The sequence below is a fragment of the Podarcis erhardii genome, assembly GCF_964252035.2.
Source record: "Podarcis erhardii genome assembly, chromosome: 15".
Classification (NCBI taxonomy): domain Eukaryota; kingdom Metazoa; phylum Chordata; class Lepidosauria; order Squamata; family Lacertidae; genus Podarcis; species Podarcis erhardii.
The window spans coordinates 31608310-31636044 of record NC_138505.1 but is presented as its reverse complement, the minus strand read 5'-3'; the positions used below and the strand labels follow the sequence as shown (position 1 = coordinate 31636044).

Here is a 27735-nt window from a genome sequence, read left to right as displayed (position 1 = left end):
ACAGTTCCATGACTTCCATCGAGAAAGTTATGATTTATAGATATATTTAATGAAACAATGACCTGCAGCACCAGTTACTCACAGCATCTTATGCAATATCAAACTTTATTGCTCAAAACTAATGTTTGTGGGGGAAACAAGTACTTAAAAGACCTAACACACAGGCTCAACGATAGAGGCTTCATAGTTGTACCAACTGACCACCGGCATTGAGAAACTGCACTCAACATACAATCCATACAGCACCCAATAACATTGAGTTGGTCACATTAACTTTTAAAATACAATATTGTAATTGATCACTGCAAGTTGTTCCAAATGGCTGACTTAATTTGGAACCATTTCTACAACAGCTATTTCCATTTTCTGACCAGAACCAAAGAATTACAGACTAGGGCTAGAAAGGATACTTTTGTTAAGTGTGACAACCATTAGAACAGCATAGATAGATACTTGTTTCCAGCAGCTGGAAAGCCAAGTGCTAAAACAGTTAATAAAGCTTAATTGGATGTTTTAAATGGGTAGTATTCCCCCCCCCACTTATGTTAGTAAATTTCCACGCAGTATCAAATATTCAAATAAGAACCAATTTTTATCTTTCAAAAAAAAAAAAAATCACATCTGTGAAGAAGCACATACTAATATGTAATATGGAAAGCAAAATCTATCCCTAGAGGATGGAACAGCTATTAGTGAAGACCATCCACAATGATATTGATTTACTGAGAGAAAAAGAGGGCTTGAAACAGTTTTTGCTTTAGGCATTGTTAGGACTGAAACCATTACAGCTGACTAACTAGGAGAGAAAAAAATCACACAAGTTACAAAACAATTTTGGATGTCAAATCACGCTGCATAAGTACTCATGCAGAAGCTGAAATTAATGTAATGATTTACCCTCTTATCATAGCAGCTTATGCTCATGTGCAAATGCAAGACTGTTACACTTCAAACAAAATAGTAAACATCAGAAATACAATACTTCACAGTGACAACAGTAGTTACATTGTTTGTTCCAGCAGTTATTGCGCTTTGCCTGAACATTTTGCCAAAGAGGCTACAGCACATCAAATACTTTTTAAAAGAAAAATGCATAATTTGTACTAGCCTTTGGTTCACAATGACACATCTGGATGTTTAAGGGCAGTGGTCACCTTTTGCAGGATTCAAATCTTGGCAGACTGAGGTAAGACTAAAGCAAGATGGCCAGCGTGGCAAACACTTAAAAGAATGAGGCATCTATGGATACATATGCTGCAGGTACCCTGCAAAACATTCTGATTTTGGAAAATATATATGCAGAAATTTGTTGAAAAAGTGCAGTCAGAAGTAGGCTTTTTTTAAAAAAAGCAAGGAATGCACAGATGTAAACACCTACGTTAAAAGGCATAGAAGAAAGCCTATTTGACTTTTAACAACTTTTTAAAGTACTACATCAGTGATGGACAAAGATGAAGACTAAAGCTAGATTTTCTGTAGAACAGAGGCAGTGCATTTAGAACTATGTCCTACTCATTAAACAAATTGCGACCATTTTCAGGTGTGCTGAATAAAGTTCCAAAATAAATTCATTCTGTAGAGAACACAAGGATTCTTTGCATAAAAACATGAATGAAAACACTTAAGCTTGAATAAAGGCTATATCTCAATGTTAGCATGGGCTCACTACTGCCAAAGTTACCAAGGGTAAGCATAACATACTACAATAAGAGGCTTCCAGCTGGGAGCTTTCAAGTAGTCTGCTTCCTCTGGTTCATAAGACAAAACCCTTATCAGCTGGGGCACACAGATGTCCAATAACATTTCATCAAGAGGTTTTCAGTATTACCAATTTATGCATCACAGGCTGCCTGCTCTTGGTAACTGGTGGCAAGAAACTGGGTGAATCAAAATGGCTGTGCCAAGCGGTAATGTACAACACAGGGAGCATTTAAGCATTTTGCAAGAGAATTGGATTAGGATCAGAAAGGTAGCTTTGGTGGAACACTGCAGATGAGTTAGCATATAGTACTAGACACCACCCAATTAAGTTACCACCTGGCAAATCTATGTATACCCAATGTCAAACTGAGCTGTGTAACGAATGTATGGCACTAAGAACTGTAGAAAATTTGCATTCCAAGTGGGAAGCAATGAAATTTGACATATAACTGGATCAGGCAACTCAATTTCTGGCACTCTAGAATGCCCTTTCATGGAACCTGTACAACCCATCTCCAGTGTGAGGTGGGACCCTGGGCCTACTTCCTCCTAAAAGGTCTTGGAACAAACCACTACCACTTCCATTTAATTGTCTCCTGCTGCATTATTTTCTTGTGACTGTTGCAGCAGACATCTAAAAATGAGTATAACTTAACAGATATCCACTGTAACATACACAGTAACATACACAGTACTAGGAGATACCTTAGCAAAGGGCCTGAACTGTAGTATTTCTGGAGTGTAAATCTTAAGTGTAGAAGTACTTCTGGACCACACTTTATGGTTTTTTTTAGGGCCATGTGTTAGCTATTCAGTATCTTGTAGCGGATATTGACAGCTTAAGAAACTATATAAAGACAACAACTTGCATATTCATATTCTTTATTTCAACTCAATACAACTTATGCAGAAGATCTTATTAAAGTCCTCTGATGTAGCCCAATTTACATTCTAATAGTTTCCATGCAGAAACTACTCTGCAAATGCTAAACATTTAATAAAACAAAGCCAGTGACAACTTTTTTTGAAAATGTTAAAACTCTTCCAGTGAAGAATGCTTCCAGTGATTTTCATGACTGCCATTAGTCAATCCACAAAGGAAAGGGTTTTTCATGTTTGTTTAAAGGTAATAGGGTGCATGAGATTGAAGTATCAATTAAATCTAGCTGCATTAAATAAAAATATATATACCATAAAGGGAGATGCAATTATATCTCTATTTTAATTGTTAGAATTGTCAGTATATTTTCAAACTGTTTTCAAGTGGGGTCTTAAAAATAGAAGGAAATGCAAATTACCAAGCACCATCACTGCTCACGCTCAGTTCATTCTAATTAATTGTGGAGGACTCTCTCAAGACCAGAATAAAAACAGGCTGCAGAGCACTGGTGCTTAGTCATCCACTCCCAATCACCTGTAATTAATTATGGTAAAAATAATTAGAAGCTATATACTCCTTTCCAGTTGTCTTTTATGTAAACTATTATGGTTTTTCCTATGTTTCCCTATCTTCTTTTTTTTTTTTAACATTTTAAGTAAATATAGCCAGCAATTTTGAAAACAGAGACACACTGGTGCTCAACACTGCAGGTGCCATTCTTACTGTCTAAAGACCACTGTACCAGGATATTAAAAATATTATGCCTGCCAAAATTCAAAAACAAGCAGCACTGGCCTAATCTTAATGGCATTAAGGAACATTGCTTTCCACTTTTCTTCAATGTAGTTGTCAAAAGTGTCTTATCAGTGCATATTATTTTGTGCTGAAATGCAACAAAGCTCTTTTTGAGAAAACAGTTGTCAGCATGTTCATACAAGAGTGTGTACAGCTGTATTCCTATATTATACATTCACTCCACTCTTTACATAGACATTCTGGATTAATCCTTAAACATATCCATTCAAAAACAGCATAATAGTTTCAAAAGGGGTGGGGGAGTGCTTGCTTCAGCTTATCCTGTGTGAACATGCTTTTCTGCCCACTTCTATACATTGACCCACACAGATTTTTGCTGTCTTGTATAAATGTATATCTCAGAGGTTTTTAAAAAAAACCCCTCAAAAGTTCAGTACTATTGCCCTGATTATGCAAAAGAACGATGCATATTTGAAGCAGCTTGGATTGTTACATTATTTTGCATTCTGAAGCAAACCAATTATTAATTAAATTGGGTGGGGGGGACTAGCTTTCTTCACATGTTTTATTGCTCCCCAATTATTCTTTCTGATCACACATCAACAGTACACAGAGGCTCGCTGCCAGGTTGAGCAGATTCGACAATTGTCATCTTGGGTTTCTTCCGAGTTTCCTCCTTAAAGATATAAGAAGCCAACCATAATTATAAACAAACTTGTACACATAGATGGTGTCAACATTTTGAAAACATTTCAACAGATCAAAAACCAGAATTTTCTACTTTTAGCCCCATGGCACCCTAATTACTAGAAGGAAGAGATTAGCATCTATATTGTGAAAATGCAGGACACAAAGGCTACTTTTTAGTGCAAGTCTCTATGTTCCCTTTTGCAAAGGGAATCTGAAAATGATCACAGATGAAAATGTGGCAACTCCCCTTTCATACTTAACCCCTGATTTGGTGGGGGAAGATTTTCTTTTAGTGCTTAACAGCAATCAACCTATGCCTACAGAATACTTGCTAACAGAGAACTGAATTACAAAGATTAGAAAAAGAAAGAGCAATAGTCTAAGCTGCTTCTCTGCACACCCCTCTCATGTCCCTTCTTTGTTTTTCCTTCGCTCCCCACTTAAAATGTGGTTACAAAGCATAGATCCACATGGATCCTCAGGATCTTTGCATTGGGTCACCCCAAATTCACCATCAGATCACATAGCATGTCCATGGCTACAGCCTGCCCCCCCCAAATCACGCACCCACTGTTGCCTGGGGCTGCAATGGTGCAAAAGGATCCACAGGAATTCTCAGGATTTTTGCATTGGGTCACCCCAAATTCACCATCAGATCACATGTCTGTGGCCACAGCATGAAGCCCAAAAATGATACATCCACTGTTTCATTCAGAATGTTTTTTCCCTTGTTTTCCTCCTCTAAAAACGATGTGTGTGTTATGGTCAGGTGCGTGTTATAGAGCGAAAAATACGGTAATTGCATTCTAGATAACCATAGTGACCTTTGTTTGAACAGTAAGGAATTTGTTAACTGAAAAAGCATCACAGAATAAAAACTAGTTCTTTCAAAATTTAACTTTAAATTTCTGCAATGCGTATGAAGTCAAACTGTCAAGAAATATAAACACAGCTTTCATGCATGTTCTCAGAATTAAACAAATTTTAAAAATTAGTAATCATGCACTTACCCTTTCTTGTGCCAACTTCTTCATTTCTTCCTGTAACTTGTTAAGAATGTGCAGATTTGGCTTGTTCTTTTTGGCATACTGCTGAAGCTCTATCACACTTTTATCAGACGTCTCCTGTATCACAAAGTATCAGAAAGACTAAAGAAAGAGCTCCCATTTTCATCTTCAAGAGGAAGGTTATTTTTATAATATATGTTTACTACTAAGGCTGACCAAATTGGCGAGTGCTAGGGACAGGGTTTTTGCAATGTTGGCCCCAGTGTTGTGGAATTCCCTCCCCTGGTAACTTCACTTGGGGCCCCTTTCTTGTAACCTCTAATTCTTTGAAGACTTTTTATTCTGGCACACTTATTGCTGATCCCCCAGCCCCTGTATATGCTTTTATCTATTGTTAATTATATTATTTCACAATTGTTTTGTGGTTTTAGCTGTTTTATTGTAAGCCACCTTGTGGTGGTTTGCTTATATATTAAGTAAATAGATAAATATAGGAGAAGAAACCATGCTGGAGGTTTTGTACTTTCATTTTGTAGAATGAAAAATATTTTCATAAATAAATGGCAACATGATGGAAGTATGGTATCCCTCAAGTTGCACCAGTTCTCTTACACACAGGTAATGTGTAAGGGCTCTTCCTCCTGATCAATTCAACCTGCCAAACTGTGCCTAAAACTTTAAGAATGTCAGGACACTAACTGTTGCAGCAGCTCATGTGAGGAACACTTTCTGGGTTGGTGTATGCATGTGGTCCCAGATTATTGCTCAGTGTAAGCATTTGCACTCCCTCATGGGTTTTTGCTGCATAAACTCAACTTATGGATCACATCAGCGTCTTTGCAACACAGCAGTCTCAATGTTAAGGAGTTTGCAACCACGGCATTTAAACAGCATCATTATGGGGAATTGAATTTAAGTATTGCATAGCTTTAATAAGAAGACAAAAAATGATTCAGAAAGTTTACAGAGCAAAGCATACATAACTTACCTGCTTAACCATCTTACTGCTCTCTCTCCCATACATGCGCAATAAGGACCCCCAGTTTTTCACATGCGGATGAAGCAGCTGAAGGATTTTCTGAGATGCCAACTGTTTCCCAACTCTCTTGTTTTTGCCTGCACAATCACCACGAAACAAAGTTTTGGGAGGAAAAACAGGTCCACATCAGAGCTTTTTAAAACCCTTTGTAGTAATTGGTTCATAATCATTATGGAAAGTCAAGATTAGGTCCACACTAAGCTGCAATCAGCTCCCATTTAAATAACTGCAACCCAAGACATGACTTTTCATACCAATTTCCACAGAACCTAAGTGTAATTATTTATCTCTCTATTTAAGAAATTTATACTTTTCCATTATGTATCTCAAAGCAGCTCAGTCAGAATGAAATTGAATTTAAAACATCAGAAATAGAAACATTAGAACTGCATTCATAGTGCAAAGATCTCCTGAAATAAAACCATTTTAACCTGGCATTTGAAACCTAATAGGGACTGTGCTTAATGGGAACAAGTTCTATAGAACTTGGCCCACTACACTGAAGGCATGACTCAATAGCAAGAGTCGTGCTTCTGGCCCATAGGGGACCACCATTAGCCCTCCAAGCTGATTTAAACTGATCCAACCCAGGAAGATAAAAAATACCAACCCCTTAAAAAGGGGTGTGTGTATGGAAATGTCATCTAATCCTGGCAACATTTCACAACAAGATGCCTTTTCTATTCCTAATATTTGTGTATTTCCAATATACAAGTCCCGTATCTCAGGAAGAGCATTTCAGTCTCACAATGCCATGAAAGTCCCAGGTGTAGTTCCTAAATACTTACCGTATTTTTCGCCCTATAGGACGCACTTTTTCCCCTCCAAAAATTAAGGGGAAATCTGGGTGCGTCCTATGGGGCGAATGCAGGCTTTCGCTGAAGCTTGGAGAGCGAGAGGGGTTGGTGCGCACCGACACCTCTCGTTCTCCAGGCTTCAGGAAGACATCCGCAGCCTAGGCAGCCCTGCGGGAGTTGCCACAGGGCTGTCTAGGCTGCGGATAGTAGCCTGCTTCCCGGAACGCCGGGCGCGCTGAAAGCAGAGCACCGGGTGCTTCGGTAACACATCCGCAGCCTAGGCAGCCCTGCAGGAGGTCCCGCAGGGCTGTCTAGGCTGCGGGTAGCAGCCTGCTTCCCGGAGCGTCGGGCGCCCTGAAAGCAGAGTGCCCGGCGCTTCGGGAACACATCTGCAGCCTAGGCAGCCCTGCGGGAGTTCTCCGCAGGGCTCCCCCCGCTGCTGATAGCAGCCTGCCGCCCGGTGGGTGGGGCGCCCTGAAGCAGAGCGCCCCACGCACCGGGCAGACATCCGCAGCGTGGGGAGCCCTGCAGGAGTTCCCTGCAGGGCTCCCCACGCTGCTGATAGCAGCCTGCCGCCCGGCGGGCGGGGCGCCCTGAAGCAGAGCGCCCCGCACGCCGGACAGACATCCGCAGCGTGGGGAGCCCTGCAGGAGTTCCCCGCAGGGCTCCCCACGCTGCGGATAGTAGCCTGCCGCCTGAGGCAGACATCGGCCAGCCCCACAAACCCGGGGGACAGCAGGGAGGCACAGCGCCGTTCCTCGACCTGGTTCGGTTTCCCCGACCTGCTTTTGGGGGGGAAATAAAGGGGGAAAAAATTCCTTTATTTCCCCCCCCCAAAAAAAACTAGATGCGTCCTATGGGACGGAGCGTCTTATGGGACGAAAAATACGGTAATATCTAGATCCAAATTCCTATCTTAAGTAACAGTGGTGTCAAGGCCATGAGACTGGTGTATACAAGAACACAGGTAAAGCACGAAGATCAGGAAAATTAGAAACAAATGCTACACAATCAAGCAGAGAATGAAGAGGAATATTCATCTCAAAGGCTTTCAAACCAGCCATCATACTTACACCAGCCACGCACGGTGTGCTTCCCACATGTCATGACATATTCACTCTTCTGATTTTTACCAGGAATCACTTCAAACTTGATGGATGTGTCACCCATTCCATGGTTTCTTACAGAGATGAAATGGTGTTAGCATAGCAAACCAAACAAAGTTTCAAAAGTAAGAGATCTGGCTAATGAAAAATTATTTTTATTTCTATCTAACCAACAAATCCTGTTTTCTACCCAACATTCTACACATGCTCCTAATATTGAATATTGCTTTTGTGCAAAACAAACAACCGGTCAAAAATGAATGTTTCTTTAACATCTTAAAAAAACCCACAAAAATATTGCCAAAGTTAAGCACATTTGCATTTCTCAAGATTTCACTGGGGGAATTAACATGCCAAATGCTCTTCCATTTTAATTAATGTGTCTAAAGTGTGTAATTTGGAAGTATCATGCCAAAACAAATAATTTAACATGCCTGCATTTGAGAGGGCAAGCTAAACTGTTTGGTTCAGAGTCAAACTTTACATCTGCTTTGTGAGCACTATTACTGAAAAGTATAGCAAACGTATAGTTGGCATGAGAGTTTGTGCTGACTTCTAGGTTCATGTTTCCCATCAGATGGTTCCATGGTCCCACTACTGTTGATGAATAGCTTAGGGGACTGTCTGTAAGCATGAATTCAAGCATAAATTGTTTGTGCCATTGTAACATTAACAAAAAACAGAAGAACATATGAACATAATTTTAATTAGTAAAAAGCACCCCCCCCCCACAACTGCTCAGGAGACTTGAATGTACACTGGGATATCCGTAATTCTACTCAACACATTAGCAGTACCCAACCTTACCTTTTAAGGCACTCATGAAGGATTTGATATGGAGACAATAGTCCAGCTTTACTGGTCAGTTCGTATACCCGTGAGTCCTCAATACTGATATGGTTAAAATACTGCAACAAAATTGGTAGATCATCATTACTTAAATGGCAAAAAGGAATTCTGAGCCTTGACTTTAAAGTTTATGCCTGAAGGATGGAACTGCAGTACTAAGCAGAACACTCTGCATAGCATTGTGCCATCAAAATTTATTATTTATTGCCATTTTGTGCAGCCTTAAATGAATTCATTGGGAAATAAATGTTTCACTATATAAGAATACCACTACTTTATTTTGCTTTGGCTTCACTTTAGTTAGCAAGATAATTATGCGGGCCACATACTCCATTTTAAGGAAGCTTAAAACAAAGATTAATACAGTTTTGGAAGACTATGAGTAAAGGCTGGAAAAAACCCTAAATACATATAAGCCTAGCCTTAAAACATAGTAATATTTGGAAAGAGGGGGAAATGACTGTCATAATCAGTTTATTACAAGTCACACGCAGCAGTCAGACAATCTTATCTCAGATGAATAAGCCAAGAAAATGCCCAAGCCTTCTGCCAACCTGCTGCCTCAGCCCAGCACAATAAGCCAGGAACTCTTCAATTAACCATAATCTCCCATTTCATCTGAACCAGAAAACTATTGCTACCAGATTTGGAAAACATCAGCTCATAAACTAGCTCCAAAAAGCTGCTAAGATCCAGCCTTGTTCTAAAATTGGTAACTGTAGATTCCCATTTAATCGGAACTGGTAAATGTTCAACTGAAGACTTCCATGCATAACTGCAATTTGCTAAGAAAGAAGGAAATAAGCAGTGATGTGCAAGACTCCTATTTCAGCTTATTAATCAGATCATTTCAGCTTCAAAATTTTGACAAGTTCAATGAAATTTCATATTACCCACTTTCCCCCCTATTCTAGATAGTCCAGGAAAATATCTAGGTTCATTGTTGAGTATTTCTGGAAGACTTTCAGTCTGAACATTTCCCACTGTCCTAAGGTTGATGTAGATCTGATTTAGCATTTATATCTGGCTTACATTTAATAAGACTAAAAATGTTGTATTAATATTATATGCTGCACAAACATCTTAACTCTTCTGAAGAGCAAAGAACGACTGGAGCAAAAATTCAATAAAACGTATTCAGTGTGATTTAAATATTATATTTAAAACAAATTCTAAGCTTTATTTAGAAATAATTTTATTGGACTGGTTGTAAATATTCCAAACCATGACAATTCAACAGCAGACACATACTGTTACATTTTAAGACACTGGAAATAGGTTATCATAGGACATTGCTATCCTATGTATGTCTACTCCAAAGTTAAGCCCTTACTGAAATCAATTGAACTTGCGCTCAGGTGTGTATAGGATTCCAATCTGATTTTAGCATGTCTGAACAGCTATATTAATGAATCTATGAACTTATGTGTTGGAAAATGTTAATCACCAGTTTAAAAAATATTTGACTACTAGTGAAACTGGAATATTTCCAACTAAGTCATACTCTTTTAAATAAACTTTGAGTAACTTGATTTCAATAGGTCTACTCTTAAATGATGAGCACTTGGATATAATCCACTATTTCAAAAGTTCCAGTTACAGATAGGTAGCCGTGTTGGTCTGCCATAGTCAAAACAAAATAAAAAAATTCCTTCCAGTAGCACCTTAAAGACCAACTAAGTTAGTTCTTGGTATGAGCTTTCGTGTGCATGCACACTTCTTCAGATACTTCTTCAGGTATCTGAAGAAGTGTGCATGCACACGAAAGCTCATACCAAGAACTAACTTAGTTGGTCTTTAAGGTGCTACTGGAAGGAATTTTTTTATTTTATTTCAAAAGTGTCAGTGTAAAACTTTTTGAAACTTTATCCTCAAAGCACTTTCATACAGTCTACAATGTAAGATAATGCAACTAATTATTAAAAGAACTGCAAAATGCTACTGTGTGGGTTAAGCTAAAAATAAAAAGGTAAAGGTAAAGGACCCCTGACAGTTAAGTCCACTTGTGAACAACTCTGGGGATGCGGCGCTCATCTCTCTTTACTGGCTAAGGGAGCCGATGTTTGTCCGCAGACAGTTTGTCCAGGTCATGTGGCCAGCATGACTAAGCCGCCTCTGGCGAACCAGAGCAGCGCATGGAAACGCCGTTTACCTTCCCGCCGCAGCGGTACATATTTATCTACTTGCACTGGCGTGCTTTCGAACTGCTAGGTTGGCAGGAGCTGGGACCGGGCAACGGGAGCTCACCCCGTTGCGGGGATTCAAATCGCCGACCTTCCGATCGGCAAGCCCTAGGCTCAGTGGTTTAGACGACAGCACCACCGTCGTCCCTCAAGATAAAAATACACCAGCACAAAAAACAACAATGTATCACATTCCATTAAAGTTGCAATCCTACACACACTGGGAAGCAATTCCCACTGAATTCAATGGGATTTACTTCCATGTTAAGATGCACAGGATTGCATTGTAAAGTCCATACCTCTAGTTCCTCACTATCTTTGGGCTTTTCCTCAGAGGTCTGTTTAACAAAATCAGGAATGAGGATTTCCAGTGTAGCTCGGGCTATGTAAAATAATAAAAGGGTTAGGGTCTTGCCATAATTGCGTATTGCACAAAATTACATTTCTGACAAATGTCGATGAACATAAAACAAAAATTCCCAACTGTTTTTACAGTAGAAAAAAAGACTTCTATTTTACAATCAACTTGTGTGATAAGCACAGGATGTGTTTATACAGCATTTACAGAATCAGTATTAAATACCACAGGCTCAATCCACCAAGCTCCGAGGCTATGAACTCTCCATACATTACATCAGGGCTCCAAGACTGCAGTCCTGCTCATTGTTTGAGACTGCTTGAATCTCACCAACTTAAAAATATGATTAGTAATACTGTACTGCAGCCCCAAGGCTGCATCTTTCCTCATGTGCCACCATCCTTTGCTTCTCCTGTTTAGAAGGTTAAAGGAGCTCTTCTAAATCTATTTAATCCATACATTGTAGAACTAGTACTATAATTGTTTCTTAAATCGTTCAAGAACTTTGTACTCAATATTATCCATTAAAGAAGGGATTGCTAACCCATGACTCGCATATCCTCTCCAACCTGTCATTTTTTAAAAAATAGTAATTTTAATTTTTTTTTTTTTAAATGGCTCCCCACTGTGATGTATGAAGCCCAAAGCTTTTTTGGTCCCCCTTCCCGACTGCATTTTTAAAAATACAAAATTAATCATGCCCTTACATGATGCAGCCTCTGGATGAATGAAAAGGTTAGCTACCCCTGTATTAAAAGGTACATACACCCCAAACCTGCATGTATTTATTACGGACAGTAGAGCTGAAATGCATACATTCTTTGGATTGCAACCTTATTGGTACTAGCTATCAAGCAGACATTCAATATATGATATTTAAATATGTTTACATTACCAGCTTTATTCTTTGCAAGTTTCTTGCTGCTTGCTGTACCTGCCCCATAAGTCACTCCATCAATAATAACCGAGGCTCCAAAAGGCTCACTTGGGTTCTCTTTAAAGAGGAGAGAAAATGGGAAGCCACCATATTCTAAACAAATCCTAAACCTACATGATTTAGGATGTCTTAGAACGACCAATTCTCTTTGTGTAAGATAAACAAAAGTGATTTTGACCAAATACTGCAAACAGGTTGCTTTCATCATAGGTTTACAGAATAAAAACGACAATTTCCTTATGTCATCTGTTTGTGACATAACTACTAAAAAAGAAGTTTTTGAAATGCTCACACAGTACTCAGATGCTATGTTAAAGTTCTAAGATGTAATCTAAAAAGGTTGTACAAGTGCTATCAATATGCAACTCTTAATTTAGTAGTTCTCAGATTCCACATTAGCTGGTCAATGACCTGCTATCTTAAGACTTTCATTTCCATTTGTTGGTGACTGACATTTTGAATGAACAAAACTGGGAATCTGCACATTACAATGAGTCAGTTTTTCCTTCAAAACCAACAAGGGACACTTCTTAATTTACGTTATTCTAGATGCAGTGCGTAGCCTGTCAATGCCTATACTGTTTATTTTCCTGCAATACTTGGCTCAAGCTTAGATCATGTACAGCCCAGAAACTGCAAGTAACTGTTGTCCCACAGAAAAATACTATAGTGAAGACTTACCACATTCAAAGAAATTGTAAACAGGTCGAACCTTTAGGACTCGTTGCATATATTCATGAAGGATGCAAACTTCAGACTTCCCATTGGGATTAATAACAAACTCTATTAAGAAAAACATTTTACAAATGCCTTTAAGGATTTTACTACCAACAGCATAACATATAGATTAGGAGCTCCTGATCATAAAGCAAAAAGTAAAATCAGTATTCTAATTTAGCTTAGACAAGTTCACGTACTACTCAGTTTGCCTGAAAGAGGGGCAGGTACATGCCCTCTTCTACTCCTCTCCAACATAACATTTCTCAAAGTGCAAGAATCACTTGGACATGCCTCTATAACTGAAACACCCACATTACACAATACTTTATGTGTGAGGGGGAAAAGGAGACACATGTCTATCACATGCAAAGTCATTGGCTGGGTGTGTGTGCACTCGCTCCTTAATTTCAGAGTGTTCATGTTGGAGAACACATATAGAGTATCTCCAATAAACAATCCCAATGACAATAACTAAGACACATTCTATTTCACGTTCAATGATCTGCTTATAGGAAGCTGCTTATAAAGTCAGAGCTCAGTATTGTCTATACCAGCATTTCCCAAACTTGGGTCTCTAGCTGTTTTTGGACTACAGGTCCCAACATCCCTAGCTAGCAAGACCAGTGGTCAGGGATGATGGGAACTGTGGCCTGGAAACCCATGGTTGGGAAACACTGGTCTACACAGATTGATAGCAGCTTGGCAAGGTTTCAGACATGCCTCTACCACCCCTTCCTGGAGATGCTCAGGATTGAACCGAGACCTTATGCATACAAAGCAGATGTTCTACAATAGAGCTCTGGCCCTTCCCATTCAGTTTCCATCACTTCCTGCTCCACAAAGCAAAGTATTTCCGGTAGACCATTCTACACTTGCCAAGTACAGAATTAAGTTCAAGCTACAGAAGTACTTGGGAAAGCTTCCATAAATTGTAAGTCAGATAGCATGGCTTCACTAGCTCTCTGAACCTCTCCTCACATGGTCTTACAGCAAATAGGTCGCTGCACAATCAAACAAGGAAAGTATTATGTCCCATGTCCTTGTAAAAGGAAACATTACCTTATCCAAACACAATTATCTGTAATGAAGACAAGCAGTTTTAATACTGTCATAGCAAGACATGACAGCTTATAAGCATTCAAAAAAAGTTTTTTGGCAAGGAAGTCAGTTTTATGAAAGGCAGGGAAATCACCAATTGAGCCCCATTAGAACCTGGCAAACCCAAAGTTTCATATTTAAAGAGGAACCAGGTGATTGCAAGCAACCTGTTCTGCAGGGAAGCTAGGATCATTTTTACACATGTATTTTGTTACTTCCAGTACTAATCCAACTCGGACAAAAACTAAGCACTCGTCTAATGAAAAAAAGTTAAGAGTTCTTCTTTTCAAGCTCTAAAGTATATGCAAAGAGCCACCTAAAGAGCTATCAACCATAGTATCACAATACAAATGTTAAAATATATAAAACGGCTTACCTTTTTTTGTGGGTGCATCTTGCACAGACAAAGTAATAAGTTTTTGATTGGCTGGTAAAATGGGTCGCTCAGATTCTGCTTGTTTCCTCTTCATCTCACGATTAAACTGTCGTCTCTCTGCCCAGGTTCTGAATTTCTTTACAGTTACTTGTTCAAAATCAAAACGCTTTTCAAGATAGTGTCTAAAATCTTCAAGATCTAGGAAAATATTCAATCCTCGTGGTCAATTAAAAGCTACCACCTTTACATTACAAAGACAGTGACAAAATGGTTAGCCTCAAAAGAAGCATTCTGCTGCTGTGTGCAAGCGTGCCCACTCAAATGTCCCCAGTTTGCAAGTGTGCCCACAGGCCTCAAAAGGTTGGCAACCCCTAGTTTTGATGGCTGGCAGGTCCCAGCTATGCTACAATTCTAGCATTTCACTATGCATGATGATGGAATATTTGAAGTAAAGATTTATACATTAGTTTTACTGCACATCCAATTTATTTTAACATGTGCTTCCATCGGAGAACTGAAAAAGGGCTGCAGCATACAACCAACCAACTAAATGCTTATAACTACAACTAAATACAATGGAATACAACTAAATACAATGGAATTGTATTTAAAACACACAAGCAGTAGCAGCATTTCATTACAAATTGAAGAAGAAATGGAATACCGAATTAGCATTTACTGTATTGCAATGGGTATAGTATAGAAATCTCCTAGGCTTGCAGCCCTCTGCGTTCTGTAAGCCAAGTGTCATATTATCCACAAGGAAGCCTACATGCTTGAGTTAGATTCTTAGCACTCAAGAAATCAACATTTTTGACACTTACCTACTGATTCATCTTTGCACACCTCAACCTTGGCCTTAACTTGACCTAAGGCTCCTTGTGCTGCATCTCCCCCGGGTGGGTCTTTCTCATCTAAAGTCCCAGAATCAGCAGCAGTGGAGTCCGGCTCCTCTGTTTGGCAGTCAAATTCTAAAGACTTATCCATGAGTTTTATAGGCGATACTTCCCCATTTGGGGTGATGTCATTACTTTGTTCCCTTTCCTCATTTTCCTTCATTTTCTTATAATGCAAACATGGAATGCTACTCAACGGGGGATCATGTTTCTGCAAATATATTTTTTTAAAGTTAAAATTATGAGAACAAATCTAAAAACCCAGATCTAACATCTTCCAGTAGTGTTCAAAGTTTGCCTCCCCCTATCATACACCAGCAAAGACTAAAGATTCTGAGAACTTTGTAGAGATTTGCTAGGTGAGCTTTTTCAAGAAAATGGACTATGTTGTCAAAAAGCTATTTTATGCTTTATATAACCAGCCACAGCATGTCAACCATTTATTTCCTTCAACATCTGAATGAAAGTTCTATGCATGTGAACAAAAGGGAATTGCACTTTGGAGCTATGCAAAGTCATGCTGAATTTATTATTTTATTTGTTAATGCAGTTATTCAGTTATTACCAGAGTACCATGTGAACATAAGTGCAATCCACTGGAACTGCATTGCTCCTATAAAATGCCCAGTTTAATAAATGAAGATAATGAAGCAACAGCATGATATGATTGTGAAAATACAAAATTTTATAACATTGTTGAATTTGCTATATGTTTCCAATTATGACTTAGATACAGCCTAGTAAAATTCTAAAATATATTTATACAATGGCATTAAAAGAGGCAATATTTCCCCATACAATCTACATATTATTCGGATACCTTCATATTTAACTTGGTTTCCCAAGCTACTGTGGAAGCTAATTCTTAGAAACACAGCGCATTTTTAGAAACATAAACTGAACCAGCAAGTAAAACCAAAGTAGGTCTTTAGGCAACTATATTCAGTGACATTTTGTCAACAATACAATAATCACAACAAAAGGCTACAGATATATTCAAAATCTAATTTCTCTAAATGACCAAATTTATTGAAGTCTGTTCCATACCCTTATGCTTCCTGTTCCTAAGAAGTAAGGTCTGGACCAGGTGACAACTCTGGATTCTCGGTGCAGATATACAGGAATGCCAGAGTTATGGAATGTCATGATCCATCCATCAGGCAAGGGCTCTGTAGGTGGACGGCCACGACCTTCAGAAAAAAGTAGAAACTGCTCAATGCACAAGATGTCTTATCACAACAAAAGTGGTTGGAAGGATACACAAGCAGTCTGAAGTTATATATCAAAGAAATATATCAGTGTAAATGATCAACCAAGAGGAGAGTAAAAGCTACTGCCACCTCTCCCAACCCCTAGTTAATAGCAAGGCTGTGAAGGGGCTCCCTGTTTTTGAAGGCCCACAATGACATTCAATCGATGCCCCATACGTCCCGGTAATATTTTGAAGTGGTCTGATTGCATTTACTTCCAACCTGTACACAAAGTTAGCAATTTGCTTTCCAGGGTGAAACAGTATTTTGAACAGCAAGTTGCACATGAAAGCAAAATGGAAGTAAATATGAATATATTGTTTTTTCTCTCTCTCTCATCTTCAGTATTATTCAAGCTGCAACTTGTTTGCTGCACCATATCAACTTTTTAAAACCCTTACAAGCTGTTTACAAAAAGAACAAAATGATTAAATTATCAGTAAAAAACAGCAAAACAACTACTTAAAGCAGAGTTTTCCCAACTTTTCGTGTTGGTGACACATTTTTTAGACGTGCATCATTTCATGACAAGTACAGTGGTGCTTCGTATAGCGGTTTTTTCGTCTTGCGAAGCAAGCCCATTGACAGCTTAGCGGATTAGCGCTATTAGTGGTTTAGCGGCTTTTAGCGATCAGCTGTTAAGCGGCTTATCAGCAGATCAGCTGATAAGCGGCTTAGGGCTTAGGAAAAGGAGGGGAAAAGGGGAAAAAACCCACAGGAACTCGCAAGACATTTTTGTCTTGTGAAGCAAGCCCATAGGGAAATTCGTTTTGCGAAGCGCCTCCAAAACAGAAAACCCTTTTGTCTAGCGGGTTTTCCGTCTTGCGAGGCGTTCGTCTTGCGGGGCACCACTGTAATTCAGATTTACTAGCAAACTGGAGGTTAAACTAACCCCTCAACAGCACAGGGAGCATTCACGTAACACACCTACACACTGCAGCCAACACACTAACATGTTGTCACACAATTTGGAAAGCTGACTTAAAACCTTCCAAAAAATAATTAAAATTGATGATGAACTGAAAGCCAGATTTAAACATGGGTAGACTTCCCTAAAGTATGGCAGTGGGTGCTATCACACTGAAAGACTGATTTCTTACAAATACTGACCGCTGTTCAATATATTTATTGCAGGCCTCTTTTTGTACCTCTCCCTTTTCATCAGAAAAAGAGCAGGGAATGCAAATCCCTAGGAATATGCACTTGCCCCCTTTTTCTGGCATCAGAAAGGACTGAAAACATTCCATCTTTATTGTAATTTATTAACTTCAAGAGAAGTCATGTGCATTTTTAAAAAAAAAAATCAAGCAAAAGGCAAAATATTTAATACTCTTTTCCAAATCACAACCAGCTTGATTTAGGCTGCAATCCTGAGCACACTTATTTCTGTCCAGAAACTACCACTGAACAAAGCAAGACATATTTCCAAGTATACATGCAATGAATTGGGCTGCCAAGTACCACCAGCCTGCAAAACCTATGTGTGGCATTTTAATGAGATGTTATTTTTCCTCTGAGATACTGGTCCTACCGAGAATAAAAACTGCATATTCTCCACAAGTCTAGTACCCCTCGAAGATTTCTAATGAAGGTGTTCAGAGTTTACCTTCACAAACCTCACATTCAACATCTATCTAAAATATTCTCCTTTAGGATTCCACAACACTAATATACAATAAATGTCTATGACAGGGTAGAGCAGACTTAAGGCTTGAGGGATCTACTTCGGATTTTAATAGAGCCTCAAGATCAAAGAAGAGCTAGATCCAAAAGACGCACACTTAGATTTAAGAGTGTGTGATGTCTCTAAGCAGCTGCTGAGTAAATGGTTTTAAGTACCAGAACCAAGCAGAGTTCATCATTCTTCCACACAGAAATGTACTTTTGGCACTCCAAGCTTTCCTTGTTTCATCAGTCTAATGGGACATTGGGGGTCGGGGGGTCGGGTCACATTGCAGTTGATACTGTTCAGCAATTGAGACTCAGAAACCCTTGCCAATCTACTGCTGATCATCCAGAGATCCCAATCTACCTGGGTTACGCAGCCTGTGTGAGCCTCGGGGCCAGCCCACCCATGAGGCAAGATGAAGTGACTGCCTCAGGGGGCAGGATCCACAGGGGCAGTAGATCCAACCCCCAAGGAATGCATTGGCCACTGCTGCCACTGCACCAATGGCAGTGACAGCTGTAGTACACTCTTTGGAAGCCAGATCTGTTACCTCCTCAGCAGCTACAGTAGCCACTGGGCAAATAGGTGCTGCTACTAGTTTCCTTCCACCCTTGCTCCCGATACAGATCTTTATTCTCCCCTTATTCCTGACGTGGCTCTTCACACCCCTTCTTCCCTGGTTGGGGGGGGCATTTTGTGGTTTGCCTCAGGTGCCAAAATGTATTGGGCTGGCCCAGAGGAGCCTACAACTCAGTATTTCTTATCATCTATGGTGGCCAACCAGGAACTTCCTGGTTTTGCTACCTGCTTCAGAAAGAAAAAAGAAAGCTGATATCAAGGAGGCCACAAGACCTGGCCGATGGACTGCTTTTGGACTAATATAACTAATATATTGTGGGTATGTTCAGACCATTACCTCAAAAATATTACTGCAAAAAAAGAGGACATAGTAAACATATCTATAGTCATACATAATGTAAATAGCTTACTTTTAAGAACTGTTTTTATTTTGGTCATCATTGGCTGCACAGTTGTCTCTCCATCAGATTGATGGTCACTCTCCCCTGCATATTTCTCATCAATTCTCCTTTTCTTAGGAACAGAAAGGCCTTCTTCCAGCAAAGCATCCACATCATTATCAAATTCATCCTGAAAAACACATTGTGATATACCATGCCCCTATACCTATTCTCCTCCTCAGACAATACTGAAGTCAAAGCAAGAATGATTTGTACAGGGATCCACAAAATCCCATCCCCATCATAAGCCAACTAAGAATTAAAGTGTCATGTTTTAAGTAAATTATTAATAACTTGACACTTTCTTAGCATTCTCTAGAATAACAAACCTCACAGCCTTCATACTGAAACAAAAAAACAAATCACAACATATCCATTCTCAGTACTGTCTAAATGTATATTTCATACAGTTAAGCAGCTCTTAACACCACTCCTAAATTTAAGCATTTGTTATAAGCTGAATATTACTTGGTACAGAGACCTTTTAGTTAATATATAAAACCTGGAGAAATGTTTGAAATTAGAAACAGAATTTACTTACCTCGTAAGAATAGCTTAAGGTTTCTTCATCCACTTTGTCTCTCTGAACGATTGCTTTAGACGTAAACCCTCCTTCTTCATCTATTTCCATCAAATTTTCTGTAAAATCTTCTAAATCATCCAGAACTGCATACTCAACTCGCTTTTCCTGATCTACATCATTTTCATCCTCCTTTTTGTCATCATTTTCACCAGCTACTCGTGTAGCTTGACCATTACTACCCCCACCCAGAGGACAAGCATGCATACCCCCATTAACATTATTAATACCCAAATCTGTATCTGCTTCATAACCATGCTCAGCTCCAGTGTACAGAACTTTTCTGTCTTTACTTTTGCAGCTCTCTGTAAAGCTAACACTAATCTTTACATCTTTAAGCAACTTAAGATCAGGGGTGAACTTTCTAACTGACGGCGCATGACGAGCAGTTCTTGGGCTTTGGTCACTATTAGGATCTACGATAAGACGACTTTTGTAGCATGACGATCCCTTTGTGAGAAGTTGTATTCTGCCGACAGTGTGTGCGTCCCCAGCAGGGGTATCTGACTGTCCATCACCACCAGAGCCAACGTCCATTACCTCTGCGTCACTGGACGTTTGCAGGGGAGGTGGTGGAGGCTGTTCATTAGGCGGCAGTGGTGGGGGACAAGAATGGTTCTCCACATTCGCTTCTGTTGCTGGCTCTTTTGGAAGGGGAGGTGCATTTTCATAATTCTCCATAATTAAAACTTACAAAAAAACAAGGCTTTAAATAAAAGGTATATTGATCTATACTCCTAACATGAAGAAGTCCATCAAGATCGGATTTGTCATGCTCTATTCAATATGCAACATTGATGATTCAATTAAGCTGACTACATTGTTCTTTTCATTAATGTAGACAGCTTTCAGAACCACTGTCTCAATTACTGGAAATCACAATGCATTCAGCTTAAATAGCTGATGTCGAAGTAAAGAGCATCTTCACTGGCCGCATGCAGATGTCCTTTTCTTCTTTCAACCTACAAAGAGAAAAAAAAAAAAGAATAATCAGAGAAGCTTTCTTTCTATTGCTCTCTAATTCTAAAGGACAATTCTGCTACACAAAATTCAGAATGACATGTTTTACCTACATGCTGTTAAACAGCAGTTTAATCTAAAAAATAATGCTTATGGTGACTGAACAAGCAGGTGGACTTGAACAAGCAGTTGAAGCATTAAAATGGGGCTATGCAAAAGTACCTATTCTTCTTTAAGTCAACGAACTGCTGAACAGACTACAACACAGTTACTGGCTTACATGCTATTGAAAGCTAATATTGGCACACAGAAAATACAGTTTTATTTTTAATTCCAAGTTTTTAAAAAAGCAAGCTCCTTTCATATGAAACATTTGACTACCTATTATTAACTAAATGCTAATTCTAGTAAGACAGTAATACCTCATAAATATTAGAGTATTATTATTATTAGGTTTATTGTCTTTATCTAAATTAACAAAATCTGAAACCCAGAGACAACATAAAGGATAACTACAAGGATACTGGAATGATTCCAGTGATGTACACACAGTTACACCAATATGAGCAGTCACAGAATCTTAAGAATGACTTTACACAAGATGGTTCTCATACATGAACATCACTTCTGTGTAGCAATCTGCATGTTATTTTTCTCACACGACGCAACAAATGCATACACCTGTGCTGCAAGACTAGATAATGACAAGTGCAGGCTAAAAGGAAGATGATGCAGGGTTCAAATCAGCTGAGACAGGCACTCACTGGATATCTTTAGAGAAGCTTAAGACCACCATAAATAACATATCTGAGGTTGGCATATTTTAGGGACTGCTTCCTTAATAAAATCCTAAATGAGGTTACCTATAAATGATATGTTATTTTAGCTGCACATACACACTTTTGATCTGGGCTTCATATATATCTCTATATCCCTATCTAATATATCTCTATTTAATATTATATAGAAATATATAAAATAGTTTGTGTGAGAGAGCAATTTGCGCAGCTGGTAGTAATTAAACCTGTGAATAAAATTCTTATTGCACTGTGGTCTTCTCTTGCACTCATAGGGTGAAATTCAGAAAACACAATTATCTCTATGTGCCCTACCCACAAGACAGGAGATATTAATCCTGAAGAGCCTCACCCAAAATATTTTCTACAGCAAACCACCCTTTTACTGGCCATTTTTAAAACCTACATTAAAATCAAAGGTTTTCAAGCACATTATATTTTAAAGACATATATACCATATTTTTCTGTGTATAACACCCCCCGTGTATAAGACACCCCCTATTTTGGGGGACTCAACCAATCACCCAGCCCCACAATGCACGAGCCCCCCCTTTAACATTATTTTTGAGCAAAAAACCCTAGTCTTATACACAGAAAAGTATGGTACTTATTTTCACTGCAGTGACCATGGAGAGATAAGATGGGAAATTCTTACCTGTTGCTAATTGATTTCTCCAAGTCCCTCTATATAACCCCCCAAAAAAATCCTACCAGCAGGGAATAAAGGAATTACTGCCACATCCCACAAAACCCAGCTGTTTGGATCAGCTCAATTCAAACTTCAAAGAAAACTAAATACTTCCATGCACTAAGGCTGGGTGATATATCAATATACTGTCCAGAACTGGTTTGATGTCCATATTGTGATATCAGTTTCATAATTTTTGACCTGGCAATATATCACCTATCATAAGGAGTGTGCGCGCACGCTATGCAAAAATATGGGAAAAACCGTGAAGCTAGCCAATGCATAGCTTCATCCTTATTTCAAACATTGTGATATATCACAATGTTTAGCAGGTGCATTACAATGGCAAAAAACTGGTATCATCCAGCCCTACCATACACAGTACTTTCAAACATTCACACCCCCAACACACTACATAGGAGATGCAATTTCAACACAACTCCCTCTCCCCATTGCTCCTTCCATGAATTAATAGATTTGCGGGGGGAAAGGGGTGTGTGCAAGAGTTTAACTTTCCACATTAAGTTTATCTGAGAGGAGGAAGAGTACATAAATGCAGATGGATGGAAGTCTGGAATACTTCTATTTCTTCTTTAAAAAGTGAGAATAGGAGAACCTACTGGTTTGTATAAAATGGAAGGAAGACCCAGCTTACATAAACTTAAAAGGAGCAATTCTGTTTTGATGTGCAGATGTCACAAATCCATAAATGAGTGGTACATGGTTATAACACAATGACTGTTTCCATGAATACTAAACTTGTTTTCTTCTAAACATCAGGAAGAACTTTCTGATAGTAAGAGCTGTTCAACAGTAGAACAGACTCCTTTAGGAGGCTGTGGACCCTCCTTCAGAGGAGGCTTTAAAGCAGAGGTTGGGTGGCAATTTGTCATGGATGCTTTAGCTGAGATTCCTGCATTGTGGGGGACTGGACTAGATTACCATTGGGGTACTTTCTAATTCTACAGTTCTATCATTCCATTCTTCTAGGGTACACATACGATACAGGCAAAGTACACGTTATGATTGTACCAGCAATGTTTCCTGCAGCAAACATATACAGTGCCGAAATTACAAAATACAGTCATACATCAGAAGTCAAACGAAATCCGCTTCAGAAGTCCGTTTGACTTCTAAAATGTTTGGAAACCGCGGATGCAGCACCAGGCATTCAGATTCCAAATAACATACACACACCGGAACACTCACTTCCGGGTTTGCGGCGTTCGGGAGCCAAAACATTTGACTTGCAAGGCATTCGGGATCCAAGGTACGACTGTACAGAAATATCTGTCAAAAATGTATTATCTGGGGAGGAATCTAGACTCATATAAATAACCCTGTTAAAATGCTTTTTAAAAAAAAGTTTGAAAAATATATTGAATATGCCATAGTTCACCATCGCTATCTAGTGTCACAATTGTATAATGCACTTTACAACACACTTAAAACGTTTTATTTGCAGCTGTATAGCTGAGTCCAAATACACCAGGTTAACATGCAAGTACCATTTACCTATTCAGAAACAAGTCCCTCTGATATTAGGCTCACAATCATAGTGTAAGTGGGTTTCAACCAGTGTGCCATAGTACCCTGGGGTGCCTTGAATGATGGTCAGGGGTACCACAGGTAACACTACCTCTGTTCCTCTTCCCTTCCTCCTCTGATGCCCTCCTGCATCTTGGCCTCCCAAAGGCTTGCGCAGCTGTTTATTGCAGCAGCCCTGGCTATAAGCTCCACAGTTGAATGGTTTCACTTGGAGGCACCTCTCTTTGGGGTGGGGTGGGGCAGTTCAGAGACCAGGGAGGACAGCAGCAGCTGCCCAAAGGACTCCCAAGGAGAGCGGAAAGGAGGCTGAGGGAATACTCCACAAGGGAGGGTGAGAGGCAAGAGGTGACATAACTAGGCTCCTGAGCCCCACAGGGGTGCCACAGAAAGAGTGTAGTTGGTCAAGGGAGCCGTGGTCTCAAAAAGGTTGAAAACCTCTGGTCTAACTGACTGGAATGTGTTAATGTTAGAATGCTGAAATTAATGACCGAATTATTATTGACCAAAGACAGAGAAAATTACCAAAAACTGCAGACAGACCCACTATTCAAACTCTGACAAAGCAAACAGCATAGAGTAGTAACAGATTTTGTAGCTTAGTGTGTTATCATTAAAACTTTATTGCGGTCGAAAGACCAACAAAACAATTTCAAATTAGTATGTTTTTGTACTTATCTCCAATATTTAATTAAGTTCCTGAAAATCCACTATTTCATAGTGTGAAAGTGATACCAGAAAATTACAAAATACAACTGGTTCACAGACCCAGGCAAGCTGTCATCACCCCATAACTATGTCTAGAAAAAGAAAGTTCCTAGACTTCATAATTTCTTTAGTAGCAAAAGAAGAGACCAAACAACTTCAAGCCTCTCTCAGCTGTCGCATGGATATTCCCAATGATTTTTCCAGTATCCACTCAGGCAATCCCTGAATGTACAAAAATAGCTTATAAAAATCAAAGTTCTATATTATATAGTAAAGCAGCTAAGCCAAATGTATTTTCTGTGCCTACTGGCCTCCCATTTGCAAGAACATGCTCCACTAAGTGACTTTGGCATATATGTTTTGCAATGGAGAAACTAAGCAACTAATTGGCTGATACATACTCCAAACTCCTTTGGGATTCAGAGGTGACAGGTTTTCCCAGCCCAGAGTGGTTCTCAGCCAAGTTGAGCCATGTAACCTTAGGCAGCCACGCTTCCCCCCTCCCCAACATGAAACATGACCCTAATACCAGCCTACCATGCAAAGCTGTTGTAGAAATCAGAGCTTTGAACACCCATGAAACACTATATACCATGTTTATTATTTTCAATTACTATCCAGTTATGAGGCATCAGTGTGCTAGGTGCTGTATACAACAAATAAATAAATCTCTGCCCAGTAGAACACACACACTATGATGCAGAAACTGCAGAATCACTTATGTGATGCTGAGCCACACCTCACCTAAATAAACACTGTCATTTAAATGCTAAGCCAAGTTTTAACAATGGTTAACATGTGGCAACACTTGTGAATACAAGCAAAGTTCTAGGATGGTGCGCTTAATAACAACAAAGAATTGGTCCTGCTACCATACTTTCAAAAGTCCAACAAACCAAAATCAAGTTGATTAAAGTTTCCCTCCTTCCTTTTATTTATTGGGGCATGAAAGCAGGTAACCCTACTGGAATTTAACAAGCCTGAGTTAAACAATTTCTTCCCTTCCAAACACAACAGCACTTAGATTACATAAGATGTTCTGTAGACTATAGACCATGCAGGATGCAAACATCAGGTGGGGGCTAGATCACAACCACCACACACTGTTTTCTGTGTAGGGGCTGTCTAGTGTTACAGAATAAGGTACAAATCCTTTCAAAATGTAGCAAAAAAGGGCTAAGAACAAGCTCCTCACCACCATCCTTTAAGAGAAGGCTGACCCTTCTTCAAATCCAGTAGGTAACAAATGATAGAATAATGAATGTGGGGGGGGGTGGGAGAGAGGATGATCAAACTGAAGCGGGATGCTGCACTAGAGGAAACTATGGACTGCAGTATTTGAAGAAACAGGAAACTGCTTCATAAAAAGTCAGAGCAACCATTCTTCAGGATCTTATAAGGATCTTTCCCAGTCCAGCTACTAGAGATAAGTTTCAAAAAAACAACGATACCTGATTCTAGGGTGGTAGCAGTGTTAGTCTGTTAAACAATTTTTTTAAAAAAAATGAGACTGTCTTGGGCCATGATAAACACTGCTATATCTCCTAATCTTTCCTCTTAATATTGTTGTCTTGAGAAATTTTAGAAAGTAGAATATATGCATTACTTAAATAAATAAATTAAGCAAATAGATTATGGCACTACTTTTTGTTCTCTATGGTGTGGCAAAAGCTTTCCTCAATCAATCTCGACTTATCAAAGGCATAATAAAGCCTCCTTGATCACTTTCTTTGAAGACCCAACTGGCTCTAACCAAGGAAAGCACCTGCAAGTTTTTCAAAGGCCACAAGACCAGGGCATTCTTTTTGGTGCTTTAAAAAAAGCCCGAAGAAATTAAACCTCTTACCTCCTACCTGCACAACAAGTCATCAAGCCAGTACACTACAGCCCCCAAACTACTACCATAAACAACTGTTCTTAGAAGGCTGGGTGTATCCGTCCCATAATTTCACGACGGTGGTAAGTAATAGTATAGCCATCTTCGGCCTCACTTTTGTATCCCGCCCTGCTATCCAATATATTTATTTATTAAATAAAAAAACCAAATCTTGAGGGATCGGGGGTAGCACGCGCTGGTCTTACTAAGTTACAGATAGGTAGCCGTGTTGGTCTGCCATGGTCAAAACAAAATAATTTTTTTTTTTTCTTTCCAGTAGCACCTTAAAGACCAACTGAGTTAGTTCTAGGTATGAGCTTTCGTGTGCATGCACTATCTGAAGAAGTGTGCATGCACACGAAAGCTCATACCTAGAACTAACTCAGTTGGTCTTTAAGGTGCTACTGGAAAGAAAAAAAAAATTTTATTTTGTTTTGGTCTTACTAAGGTTTCCCTCCCCGCCACCCCCCCCCAAAAAAAACCCCATTTCGCACCCACTTCCATATAATTCCATTCAACGTGGGTTTGGGTTTTTTTGTTTTGTTTAAAGGCGGGTGAGAGAGAAAAAGTAATTCGCCTCAGCCGCATCAACAAGGTTCCGCCACCAACCACGGAGCTTCCGCCTCCTCCGGGAACCGCGAGGCCCAAGCCGAATAAAAAGAAGGCCCGGGGGCTCCGCAGGGATGATTCCCCGTTAGCATTCCGCATCTCCACCACCCGCTCCCTACACACAAGACCGCTCCTCCCCGCCCCCCCCCCCCCGTAGCTGCGCAGGGCCTAGGCCCGGGAATGGGCTCTCTCGCACGCGCGCCGCTCCCGTCCAAGGACGGCGGAGCTGAGGCGGCCAGGCCGCGCCGAGGCCCCGTCCTCGCCGCGCCCTGCCGGAGCCCACAGGCCCGGCACCCACCTGGGCCATGCCCGGAGTAGTCCCTGCCGCTCCTCGCTCGAGGGCTCGCGTTGGTGCTTTCTCCTCGCCCCACCTCCAAAGCCAAAGTGAGGGGGGAGAAACCAGCCGGGGTAGGAGGAAGGGGCCGCGCCGCCGCCGGCGTCGTTATCTTTTTCCCCCCTTTTTCTTCTCCTCCTCCTCCTCCTCCGTCGCGGGAGCTTCTTTTATTTCCCTTCCCTCCCGCCCCCTCTCAGGGAAACCGCCTTCTCGTTGCCACGGCCGCCATCTTTAAACGTTCTCTCCCTCCCCTCCCCTCGAGGCTTTTTTCTTTTTTGGGCTGGGTCCTCTCTCAACCAATCGCCGT

At 40.0% G+C, this 27735-nt stretch overlaps 1 protein-coding gene across 1 annotated transcript; it reads right to left on the bottom strand.

Moving 5' to 3' along the window:
• Positions 1-86: 86 nt before the first annotated feature.
• DGCR8 (DGCR8 microprocessor complex subunit) lies at positions 87-27670 on the bottom strand. The gene is made up of 14 exons (XM_081842772.1): positions 27393-27670; positions 19873-20873; positions 19302-19461; positions 16441-16583; positions 15322-15604; positions 14498-14695; positions 12985-13086; positions 12262-12360; positions 11308-11390; positions 8784-8884; positions 7944-8050; positions 6023-6150; positions 5038-5151; positions 87-4013 (listed from the first exon to the last, which is right to left on the bottom strand). Exons 2-14 carry the CDS (start codon positions 20590-20592, stop codon positions 3930-3932), a joined length of 2322 nt encoding a protein of 773 aa, XP_081698898.1. The 5' UTR covers positions 20593-20873; positions 27393-27670; the 3' UTR covers positions 87-3929.
• Between the last annotated feature and the right edge of the window lie 65 nt (positions 27671-27735).